Below are 13029 nucleotides of genomic sequence, written 5' to 3'. Positions count from 1 at the left end.
AGGCTCCAATCCCCTCAGCGCAGCATGGCGCTTTGCTAAGTCAATAGCGGCTAATGAGGGCCTCGATAAGAGAAAACCACAATACAAATTGAATAAACTGAGATAAGGATTCTTGTTATATCCAAAAGGCACGCTATGGTAACAACTGACATGATGAAGCAGTATTGTTTGCCAGTGAAAAAGCTCGTGGGGTCTTTTGTTTTTCAGCTGACGGTAGGTAAAGCAGGAAGTGTTGATGATGTGTGATGTTATGTTGTGAAATTCCAAAGCATCTTTAGGGAGTCGAGGTTTTCTTCATTTTTATTTCACTGATTTGCCCCCTCCCCTGGAAATGTGCTCTGTGATAACCATTATGGATAAGTGCTATTCTCAAAGCACATGTGTCAAGCAGTAAAATATTTGATGAATTGTGTGGGCCAGGTGTTGTGCTGTTGGGTTGGAATTCCTTTGTGATTCATCATAACAGCTTTTGTCTGACACAGCTGACAAACAGCGGATAAGAGGGCTAGCATTTTGGCAACCTATGGAGCATCATCTTCTACCAATGTGTCACGTTGCTTTATTGAAAAAAAATCAAATGTACAGGAACTCTATTAAAAGTATGAAGAAAGCTTCTGTTCCAGCTTCTGTTTGTATTTCAAGTTCTTTTAGAATAACGATTTGAGCTTGTATGGAATTTTTTTTTGAGGTAGTTGCGAATATTTTAGAGAATAAAAAAGGTGGGAATAATGGTTAGGTTTATGAAAAAGCAAAATCAGAAAACAAATAATGGCAGCAGACAAATTACTGTGGTTGCAGGTAATTCGTTTGCTTCATTTTTTTTTTAAGGTCAGGACCTACAAGCTGCACAGAGGACACCTCCAAGTGTGGCATTTCTCTCTTTCTCTCAGTTCTTTTGATAACAGTAGACCTTCTGTCTGCTTATTTAACTATGCAGCCATTGTACGTGAAGTTATCACTTCACATGCAAAGCATCTAGTTCTTTTCTATATTGTAGCTTTTGCCAGAGGCTCTTCCAAGGTTAGGTCTACCAGACACTCAACAAGTTGCACAATAGCCTTGGCTTCTTACTCATGACGTTCAAAACAGAAAAGACTTCATGCTAGATATAGATTAATAGACTGCTGTGTTCTCTAAGACCGCAATTGATGGGAAGTATTAAAAAGTTTTTATTTTAATCAACATGTCATGTTATTTTTTTTTCTCATTTGGAGTCTTTTTTAAATTTATCTGAAACTTTTGGTGTTTTTCTTTCTGTTCTTTATTCCTTCTCACTAGACCCTCTCCTGGGGTAAAAGAGGAAACACACACAAACAAGGCAGAGGGTCATTCAATACACATCAAAAGTGCATAAATGATTTACATATTTCACTCAAAAACCATCTGAATACCACCAGCCCCATTTCTAACCCATCCTAAATAACAGCAAATAGATTCATCTAAATTACTCAGCTAGTTCAATTTTTGCTCTCATCTCAGCTGCTGCTTTTATGTACCTGTCAGTCAGCACTCTGGTATATTCCCCTAAATGGCGAACAAACAGTCACGCTTTTTTTCTTTGTCTTTTTTTCCAGACGTCATACTTCTGCTGCAGTTGTTTAACTGATTTTTAACGCATTCACTTAAAGAATAGACACAGACTCTGTTCAGTGACAGAATTAAAAGAATTATTAGTGGCACTATGAAAAAGTATACAGCACAAGTTGGACAAAACATTTTAATCAGGTCATGTCAAGTAAAGTCAAACCTTTGACAACAAAGGCAATAAGATGTTTGAGTCATCGCCAAGTGTGCGGGAGGTTTCACATAATAATACTATTATTAACTGAATCCAGGTGAAAATGAAGCATATCTTACAGAAAAATAGTCACACCCACCAACTTCCACACCCTCACTTTTCATCACTTCATTGTCAGACAGCCTGTTTCTGGTCTTGTTTCAAGTATGTGATCATTTTGTTCTGGTAAGCCATTACTCACGTGTTTTACACAGTTTTAATTTAGAGGAAAAATATCTCTCTATATTCCAAGTAGTATTAAATCACACACATTTTTGCTTGTTTGTTCTGATAAATTAGTTTGTGTCTTACCTGTAGTTGTAACGGGCTGAGTCCAGACGCTGCTGCAGCTGCCATTGCAGATGGAATGAACTGCATTGGGTAATTCTCACCTGTTGAATAACCAAAACAACACATATTGTAGAGCGAGGTCGTGGGGGGTGTACTGCACAAGAACTAACCTGCTCTTTACCTTCAGTCAGGCCTCTCTGTCTCTTTCGCTCTGTCTCGCTCTTTGTCTCCTTCCTTACTCTTCTCATGTTTTTATTCATGCTAAATGAACCATGAAGGGTCACAGAAATTTTATTCAAAGGTTATTAACGCTTGCTGTCGGCACACTCGAGTGCTTGAGACCAGAGCGAGCAGAGTTCAAGTCCAGAGCTTCCTCATTGTGATGCACTCATAAATTCATATATGAGTATGTGTATAACCCCTACTGTTTGTCCTTAAAAGGCTTTCCATGTCCAAGCCTTTGTTGAAAACAGACCAATGTCAAAGGAGAGTATACAATAATAGCTTTTTAATCCCTTTCTTCATTTCTTCCTCTCTTTGCGGCCTCATGGGAGTGAATGCTCATGCAGTAGGAGTAATATTCGTATGACGGGTCAGTGCTGTACTGTGTCAAGCAAGCACCTGGAGGGATGTTTGCAAGAAAGGAATGTGCAAAAGACTTGATGAAAGCAGGTGGTGCAGACAGTCCAATGAAGTGTGGTGCATTTCTTTCTGTGGGCGACTTTAAGTGTTTTTTCTTGAGCCTGTTTGTGCAAAATCCTTACGGTCTGCCGAAACATGCAGTATGCATGCCCAACATACATGATTTTTCTGAGTGCGTCGCCCTTATGTCTATATTGTTGGGTTGGTGTGCAAAAGGTGAAAACTCTTGGGAGAAAGAGACGGAGAGGGAAAGCGTGAAATTCCATGTTGCAATACATTGGATCTCTGCGCTAATTTTCAGAACATTCCTCACCTGACACATTTCATTAACATAGACTGGGATTCCACTGCGTGTGTGTGTGTGTGTGTGTGTGTGGTGGGGTGGGGTTATACCTGGCTTATAGGACATGCCTGGTGGAAAAAGGAAGCCTTGCTGTGCTGCGGCAGCTGCAGCCAGAGACCGCTGGTCGTGAGGAAACACTGGTATCATCAGAGGAGGCATATGACCCTGGACCTGGGAGAGAGAGACAAGAGAGGAGAGATATCTGCCAACTGCTGTAACCATTAAATAATACTGACACACAGACACAGATTCACAGACAACAACAGCAAAAAAAGCTCCAAGATTTACCAAAGATTTTTAAAGAAGAATAAAAATCATGAGCAATGATAGAAAAGGCAGATGAGAAACGAGAAAATCGCAAATAAACAAGGTAAAGAGGTAGAAACAAAAGCAATAAAATAAAACAGAAAGTCAGCAGAGAGAAAGAAAGAATGATTTAAAATGAGAAATCACAAAGGAAGGTTAAAGTGAGGAACGATAAAGATCAGGATGAAAGGAAGGGGAAGACAGGGAGAAGGGAAAAAACAATGCAGGCAATGACATGATCAACTGGTGCATCGAGTTGAAGAACAGAAGCCAAACAACAAATTAAGACGTATACTCTTAAGAGACAAGTGTAAAGATGCCAAGAAAAGGCCTTTAAAACAAGAGAGAGGTTAACAGCTGCCTTTCATGTCAGCTTGAAAGGCTCTTAAAATCTGTGGGTTTGACTAAGTCAAGACGCCGAGAGCTTGAACTGAAAAGACACAAATCAAAGATGAGCCTGTGGGAATCTGTTAGGGCTGACGGTGTTAAACCACCGGACGACCCCACTTCTTTCCTTCTATCTCTTCCCTTTATCACAGTCTTTTCTCTTTTTGCATTTTTTTCCCTCTGGTTGCCTCTTCTTTTTCTTAGAAAAATGCCCCCAAGGATTGTTTGTTCAAATGGCTTATTAAAAATTATAATTTGTCGTTTTATATCATTAATAGAGCTCTAGAAGTTACTGGATAACTAATGTTTTAAGTTAAAAAAAAAAAAAAACCCTTGAAAAGGAGAAAGGAAGAAAAGAAGGCAATGTCAAAGAGCCAAAAAGTCCATATTAGGGAGGTCAAAAATCAAAGTCAATCAAATAAATGTCTGATAATAACTGACTTTACTATTAATATTACTATATTTTCTTCTCTGTGATTGATTCCTCAATTAATCAACTTGTGAGTGAAAAAAATCTCGTAATTTCTTGTCATTTCAAGTCTGCTCTTCATTATTCTGGCTTTATCCCTGTTTTCAACTTTTCTTTGTGACTATGTTACGCTTTCAGATAAATGTTTTTAGACACTTCCCTCCTCCTTCTATTTCCCTCCTCACTTCAATGCCATCTACCTCCATTCGTCTCCTTTACTACCAATTCATTGACAACGCTGGCCTCTCCCCTCCCACTGACCTCCCAGGGAAGGTTCATCGCTGGAGCTCAAGCATACACAAGCAGCATGTTGCATGATTACTGTGCATATGTGCAGCGGGATTGCCTTGCTGAATTAGTTGAATACGATGACCGTCTTATGCGCTGTTCGTGGTTAGTGTGTGGATGGATTGAAAGGCTTGAGGTAGAAAGGTTCAAAGAGCATAATTAAATAGAGAGAGAAGGAAGGAATTATTTCTGAACGTACTGTGTTTGCTGAGGCGATTAAATTGATCAACAAAAAGTACATGGACTGATTTTTTTTTATACCTGATTAATGCTGAAGAGCATTTTGCATTCAGAAAAAAAGAAATGGCTTCTCAGAATTCATGAGAATTTTCTACTTTTGTTCAAAACTCTTTTTTATCATTGTTAATTGGATATCAACTAGCTTTGGGCTATTGAGTAAACCAAATAGAAATACACTGCTTTGTCCATTCCATCCATCCTCTTCCCCTTATCCAATTCAGAGTCACATGGGCAACTGGAGCCTACCTCAGGTGCCACAGGAAAAGATGCAAGCTAGACTACGGACCGGTCACCAGTCTGTCGCAGGGCTAACACAGACAGACAGGCAACAATTTGCACTCACATTTTCACCTACGGTCAATTTAGAATCACCAGTTGGTTTAAAAGTATATAATTGGTTTAAGAACAGGCTTCTGTGCACCACTTCAGACAACTACATGGAACAGAGCCGTAGTGCAGCAGCCCTGGTTCCAGTCTGACCCGTGGTCCTTTTCTGTGTGTCTTCTCCTTCTCTCATCACTGTCCTGTCTATCTTCACCACTACACTGTATAATGAAGATAAAAATGCTCAAATGTGTGTGTCTCCACACATAGCTCTGCCAAAACAGAGCATGAGCCACCAACGTGCATGCTTGGTCTGGTATGTGTGGAGCTACAAGTGCCACCTGAGCAGCTCCTCTGACAGCACTGATAGGTCACACAGATAAAAAGCCTGATATCTCAGGAGGCAGTCATCACACACACAAGCAAACACACTTGTAGGTCAGTGTACTTTTGAGGCATTCCTATAAACACATGCAGGCAGACAAGAGGGCCGACGTCTTGTGACACGGACAAAAGAGAATGAAGAGAGAAGAAAAACAAGTCTGTGTGTCCGAATGGCTAAAAAAAGAAGAAAAAGAGTGAAGTTGGGGGGTGTAGGTTATAGAGTGGGACAAAATGCCCCCATTCATTGTATTCCTCTGGGAACACTGGGACTGACTGGGGCTGCTTCACTAGCGCAAACACACAAAGATCTCCTTTTACCAAGGGGAGGGGGGGAGGTTGGATGAATGGACTGGGGAAGGTGGTGCTGCAGGGGCCCCCCTCTGCTCAGCCACTAAGAAAACACGAGGTCCCCTTCCTCTAACTGCCCACCAGACACATCGACATACACACCTAGGCAACAAGGAACATGTGTACACACGCAGACACACACAGAATTAATGGTCCTCTTGTGTAAGGGCAGCAAGGTTAGGGGGCAATGAGTACGTATGTGGTCTGTCTGTACGCTGATCTGTTTGAGAAACAGAGAAGACAAAGAAACATAGTTGCCTGATTGCACCAGGTATGCACAAGTGGATTTGAACCAGTGCGACACTAAACTTGACATTCACAGCATCATCCACCGCTGCAAAGTATGCCTGTAAAGTATGTAACCAACTGAAAAACATTAAGCCCTGAAAATTTTGGTGATGTTGCTCTTTGAGTCAACTTTAAAATGAACAAGGGAGAGCCAAATAGATCAATATGTTTTTATTGTTATTTTTAAACTTAGGTTTAACATACTGCACATCATCTCACTACTGTTCTGTCAATATTTAATCTTATCTTATAAATATTGCAAAAATGTTTCCACCACTGTCCAGTGCATCCCCAAAACAGGCCTAATGTGTAGAAAATTGCACAGTGATGTTACTGCATAATGCAATATCTGCAGGTTACTGCAATTTTGGCATCATTTGGGGAAATTTCCTGCAACAAAAGCTGCTATTCCAGCACTGCCAACAACGGCCTACAAATTAAATTAAAAGAGGATCGACTTATCAAAAAGGCATGCTTAAAGAAAGACAACACTTACAGTTACAGCCAGCAAATATGGGTTTAGAGATGCAAAATAGCTTACATAGAGAATAAAACCATGAAAAAACTGGAAAAAATACTCACTGAAACACATAACCACACATATAACAAACTGTACAAGAAGCAAGTGCTACAGCACATGTACACACACACACACACGCATACAGTAATTAACCATAGGCCTCGAAGAATAGGAACGTTTTTGAGTTTGATTTAGAATGTGGAAACAGTTGTGATGGACCTCAAATCAGCACACAGCTCCCTTCAGAGAGCAGGACCACAGTAAAGTGAAAGCACCCTAACCAGACTTGGGTCTAATTCTGGGCACTACTATATATTCCAAGCTTGCCGGTCTTCTCATGGACAAGCTCCTAACCTAATTTTCCTGTAACATCTGAACGTATTGCACCAGCTGAATAGGTTATAGGTATATTTACTATGAAAGCAAGTAGTTAGTGGCTATGTCGAATATTTCTAATAGTTCCGTTTTCTGCCAACTAACAGTGTCACACTGTGGTTCTGGCTAATTCACTTCTGTGTCGTATAGGACAGATAACTGTGGGGGGACTGGACTTTAAAAATCCCGATTTATGCTGAATGCAGTTTTAATAAAATCATTTAGTGTAACAAAAGTTTCACTAACATAACTGAGAGCTAACCAAGTGTGAAGCTCATCAGTGGCTATAGCTGGTTTTGGACAATGTTGTGCTTCATTTGGATTTTCCAGTTTATATACAAACTCAAGTTAAGATTATATATTATGATTTATATATTACAAAAAGTAGCAATTTTGTTGTTGATTTGTTAGCTATAGATACTTGAGGAGCTAATGGTGTATTACAAAGGACCAAATATCAGATCACAACGTGGTGCATCACTCCTTAAAATGAAAGCTGCTCAGTAGCCAGTGTTGGGAAGGTTACTTTTAAAATGTATTCCACTACAGAATACAGAATACATGCCGTAAAATGTATTCTGTAACGTATTCCGTTACGTTACTCAATGAGAGTAACGTATTCTGAATACTTTGGATTACTTAACATATTATCATGCATTTTACAACTACGTGAATGTACTATTGCTGTGTGATTTATTACTGTTACTGAAGGTCCCCGGCTCCGAACCGTAGTAAAGGGACCTCTGGCTAATACGGTGGGTTCTGTGTCAGGCTTGTAGCGTGAAAACTAGCTTTACTTTGTTGTCTGGGTCAACTCTGCTTGCGAGAGACAGAGAGAGGCTTCGAAAGGCTGCTCCAACGGGACGTTTCGGAGGAAAACACGAACACAGCTTACAGTCGAGTTTTAATAGCTTACTTACAACTGGGCTTGTCAGGCACTCTTCTTGGCTGCAGTGGTTATTATTATATTTACATGCTTCCAGCTCCCGTTTTTGCTCGATGACAGCTCATACATTTCCTTTTTCTCCCTCCTCGCGCTCACAGACACATAACAAGTATGGCAGTCCATTCTCCCTGCAGCACGGACTACACTGCCCATGATGCTACATTCTGCATTCTACCTATTAGCTTAGCACAACAACAACAAAAAGGCGCTCTCTCTCACGGAGGAAACACGCAGAGCCAGAGCGTCACCCTGTAACCATGGCAACCGCAACGCTGCCGCCTGGAACAACAGAACGTAGCTGTCAAACAAAACCCAAACAGTCCTGACCCGCCACAATATGAAACAGGAAAGTACCGCAGTGTAATCCATTTATTTCAACAAAGTAACTGTATTTTAAATACCACCTGTTTAAACGGTACCTGTAACGGAATACAGTTACTCATATTTTGTATTTTAAATACGTAACGGCGGTACATGTATTCCGTTACTCCCCAACACTGTCAGTAGCTAATATCTACGGTGGCCCTGAGAGGCCAAACGGACTGCAAAACACCAGCAATAAGAAAAACGCTGCAAAAGCACACAAAACACAATCCAAATAGAAAAAAACGACAACAGAAATAGGAAAAAACAGATTTCCAAAAGCACAAGGGAAGTGTTTCTGGGGAGACAATAACCTGACGGACCAGTTGCAGGAACCAAAATATGCTAAGAATTGCGCTGGGAGACACTTAAAAGAAGTGGAGGATCTATCGGTTTTGTGAGGAAAGAAAAGATTAGCGGTAAGTGTGTTAACCTAACTATTAGCCTAAAAACCCGTCATCAGTATCATATGAATCATGATAAAACACGCCTACCATGTTTTGGGTTCCTGCAACTGGTCCGTCGGGTTATTGTCTCCCCAAAAACACTTCACTTGTGCTTATGGAAATCTGTTTTTTCCTATTTCTGTTTTCATTTTTCTATTTCTGTTTTGTTTTTTCCTATTTCCATTGTGTTTTGTGTCCTTTTGCAGCCTTTTTCTTATTGCTGGTGTTTTCTTAAGTTGCAGTCCGTTTGGCCTCTCAGGGCCACCGCATGATAGAGTTTCCCAAGATCTTTTCATTACCACCTGGTTGTTGTGCATGCTTAAAAAAGTTAGGGTATACACAACAGTTTTAAAGCTGTCCATAAACTGCCTTTTTGAGGCAGGGTGTATCATGTGATAAATGCAGAAGCGGAGCTAACACAGTTTGGTCTCCGAGCCAAAATCACCACGAGAGCAGATTTTTTCTTTCTTTCACTATCTTGTTACACCCACGTGAGCATAATGAAAACACACTATAATTAAAGGACACAGAATTACTGTATGCTGCTTATAGGATTTTTATTTAGGCGAACACAGAGGTTAATTGATTGGAGGGAGGGCCATTGTAAAATCGGGAATTAGGCATTTTCCATAGCTGGTGAGTCCAATCGACGTTATGGGCTTTCCGAGTCATTGTGTCTGAAGCTGTATTTGCTGACGTAGGAGCTGCCTGTCTATCTAAGCCATTTCCTTGCTCCATTAGTTCTTATGCATGTGTGTGAGTGTGTGGATTATTGTGTTTGTGCCTGTTTGTGTTAAGGCAGGTTTAACACCCCGGCTATTTGCAATCTCACCTTACATCAGCACTTTATCGACAAGGGAAAAGCTTTAGGTGATTAAGAGCAGCAGTGATGAATGTAGAGAGGGGAAGATCAAATCTATTGTGATGCATAAATAATTACATCTGAAACTTATTTAGCTGTCACAGACTGCCAGTACTGTGTCAAAATCCTAAATTATGAACGGCGATCAAAACCATATCGTAGCTTGTAGTTCATCACTGTGTAAATAGAAGCCACATTTCAGCAGAGGGCAGCACACAGAAATCACGGCACAGGATAGAACAGAGTTGAAAATATGAAGCAAAAACAATAAGAAAGCAACACTCGGAGACAAGATCTCAAAGAAAGAAAAGGAGGAGGATGGGAGGCGAAGGAGGAGACAAGAGTTATAAATGAAGAACAGAGAGAGAGGGAGGAGGAGGAGGAGGAGTGCGGCTTTGCAGTCATTAATTAGCCCGTTAGCTAGGGCCCAGGCGGTGCGGTTAGGGCCTGTGCCTTTGTGGGCCTGAAGGAAATGGGCCACATATGAGAGCCATTATAGGAACCGACTTAACAAAGACACATGCCTGTCAGCCACCAGGCTGGGCTGGGCCACTCTGCCCACGGCACACAAAGAGCCCGCCACCACTGTTTGTGTGTCTGTGTTTGTGTGTGGGTGTGAGCACGCGCACATGTGAATGTGTGTGTGAGTTTTTGCACATATGTGTATGTGCACACGTATGTATGTTTGACTGTGTATGTCCTAATGTAGATAATTTGATATCAAATGGCTATAATATTGTTATTGCATAAGTACCATGTGTGAGTTGTTATGCACGTGCAGGCATTTTATCTAATAACATCTGCTGTGTAACATATTTCTTCATACTTGTGTATATGTACATGACTCGGCGTGTGCAACCATATCAGAATGGGGCCTTCGGAAACGTTTCTTTAACCCGTGGACATCCCCCGCTGGCCCTCCACACCACTTAAAACCACATGACAGGAAACCTGGGTCACTTTGAACTATGCTCCCCCACCACACGAGCTGACAAACACACTGACACCATCCTGGAACAGAAGCCAGAGAAGCAACAACAAGTTGCAGAAATGGAAGAAGGAAAAAAAGCAGTGGAAAACAGCTCCCACTGACTTTGTCTTCCATTCAGAAACCAGATACACATAAGTCACAGTTTTTCACAAGTCAGCGCTGATCTATAAAACTTTCAGAATCTATTAGGCGTCCAAAAAATAAATGCTAATTAATGACCGATGGTTGGTTGGATGAAGCAATAGATAGCATGAGCTGTCTGAAAGTAAACCCCATGCAGTTTCAACTCTTGCACTTTTCTAGCAGAAACTTTGTTTAGGTTCCTTATTTTTTCCATCTGGACGGCATCTAGTGTTTCAAATTAAGATATGAACAACAACTGGCACTTCTAAAAAGTGGTTTTACCACACTGAGCCCCATTCTTTCAGCTGAAACAGTAGCATTTGGTCAGCTCCTCAGAGTATTGGCCTGAGAGGAGCTCAGGTCTGGATTTGATAAGTGGAAACAGACCAGTGCACCGCCGCCTGTGTGTTTAAGGCCAACACACATCCGACACAGCGTAAACAGCCCGTACCCCAGTGACTAAACCCTGGAGCTTAGCCATAATAATTCTAACTCTCTGTACAGTAGATGCACCATGTGCTGCTTACTGCGCTTGGTTTGTTTGCTGACAAATGCTATTGCCTTAAAGATAACTTAAATAACAATAAGATGCAGCACATTTTTCTCAGTGAAAACAAATGTTTTTTTGTTGCATTCATTTTTGTATATTTATGAAACAGCAGATTGCAGTAATTCTGGCCTTTTCAAATTCAATTCAACAAAGAAAATAAAAGTGAAATACACATTATGCCCTTTACAACAGATGGTTGCAAAGCTCCACATGATAACACTCTGCTCTCAAGAGCCATCTTCTGCATATCTCTTCATTCTAAAAAAAAAAAAAACATGACACAGTATCCATGCTTCACAGTGTGGAACAGGATCAGAGTAGGAGCTGTTTTTTATGGTCTCGCTCTCCCTTGGGGCTAAGAGGGCTAATGAAGTCCAATCCGAGCTTTATTAAGATCCAAGGGTGAGGCCTCATAATAAAAAGATGAAGAAGAAGACGAGCAGGGGGGAAAGTAAGCCCTCATTAACTATATCACACCTCAGGAGAGTAGGGAGATCCAAAGCTTGGGACCAACGGGGGGTCAAAAGTAGTACGGGATGAACGGATGGCAGAGGATTCAGATTGTGAGCCAACCACTTAAAATAAATAAACCTGTTAAATTCCCATGTGACAGTCAGCCATGCTGAGCAAATTGATCAGCATTTGGTGCACAGCTGGTGGTAATTTCTTGGTGGGTATGTAGGTAAACAGTGAACACTTCACAAATCTCAGTGCATCAGATGGCTCACTGAAACAGAAAAACTGAAAAAGAAGCAGAAGCCAGAAAAGTGAGTTCACGCATCTCCCTGCAGGTTTCTGTACACGCTCCACAGATGTTTATCCATTTATGTGCTTAATGGTTAAAAAACATTACAGTTATCAGGAAATGCTGCAGAGAAAGAGAAAAGAGGAAGAGTATAAGCCTTGAGCACCTTTGGGTATCAATTGCCAAGTAATCAATGCTACAGTGAATGATCCAGCTATAACCAGGGCAATCACTGAGTCACCACTGTGTGTTTTATGTGTGTATCTGAAGGCTTTTGGTGTTGCTTTCTTAACAGCAGGCAGAGCACAAAAGTAAAGGCCATAACCTCTTGTATTATTTCCGCTTTCCAATTACACATGATAAGATGATCACGGAACTGCTTGGACAGACAATAATTAGATCATCTGCACAAAGGACAAAAGATAAGAAGTTCTTGGCATCCTCACAGAGATGGACAAGAAACAAAACAAGAGGAGTCTGCAGAGGGCAGGAGGAGTAAACGCAAAGAAAGGTCAAGACTGAAAAAAGAAAGTGTGTGTGTCTGGTTGTATATATGTAGATGTTTAAAGTGTGTTTGGCTACTAACCTGGATCTGTTGCTGAAGAATGTTTATCTTGTGCTGCTGCTGCAACAGCTGCTGCTGCTGTCTGGCAATCTGCACACACACACACAAACACACACACACACACACACACACACACAGAGCGGAAGAGTGAAAATGATGATAAGAGAAGAAGGATAATCTGTATTTCTGTACCGTGTTCATGTTTCTAAAATATTAAAGAACAAACAGTATGCATACAGGGTGTGTGTGTGTCTGTGTGTGTGTGTGTGTTAATTGGAAATAAAAGAAAGCAATACAGGAAAATGTCCATAAATGGCTTGTCAGAAATGGTATGTTGCTCTAAGAAGTCATGGAAGTAAAAAATAAAAAATACAAGGGTCCAAGATGGTGATGATGAAAAATGAATCCAAATCTCTTCACTTTTATGTTATATCATGTCGATTTACACGGTCTTCT

At 40.8% G+C, this 13029-nt stretch overlaps 1 protein-coding gene across 4 annotated transcripts in view; it reads right to left on the bottom strand.

Moving 5' to 3' along the window:
* The window catches only part of LOC102778462 (transcription factor SOX-6-like), a 102196-nt gene that overhangs the window by 26873 nt on the left and 62294 nt on the right, over window positions 1-13029 (bottom strand). For all 4 annotated transcript variants that reach the window (XM_087843323.1, XM_087843320.1, XM_087843321.1 and 1 more), the window contains 3 exons: window positions 12595-12663; window positions 3104-3224; window positions 2090-2169 (listed from right to left, as the gene is read on the bottom strand). In XM_087843323.1, the coding sequence (XP_087699449.1) occupies window positions 2090-2169; window positions 3104-3224; window positions 12595-12663 (270 nt within the window). The remainder of the gene's footprint in view (window positions 1-2089; window positions 2170-3103; window positions 3225-12594; window positions 12664-13029) is intronic.

This window comes from Neolamprologus brichardi, chromosome 7 (genome assembly GCF_056152115.1).
Source record: "Neolamprologus brichardi isolate AB-2024 chromosome 7, ASM5615211v1, whole genome shotgun sequence".
Taxonomy (NCBI): domain Eukaryota; kingdom Metazoa; phylum Chordata; class Actinopteri; order Cichliformes; family Cichlidae; genus Neolamprologus; species Neolamprologus brichardi.
The sequence above is the reverse complement of the archived record's forward strand: the minus strand, read 5'-3'. Positions and strand labels throughout refer to the sequence as shown.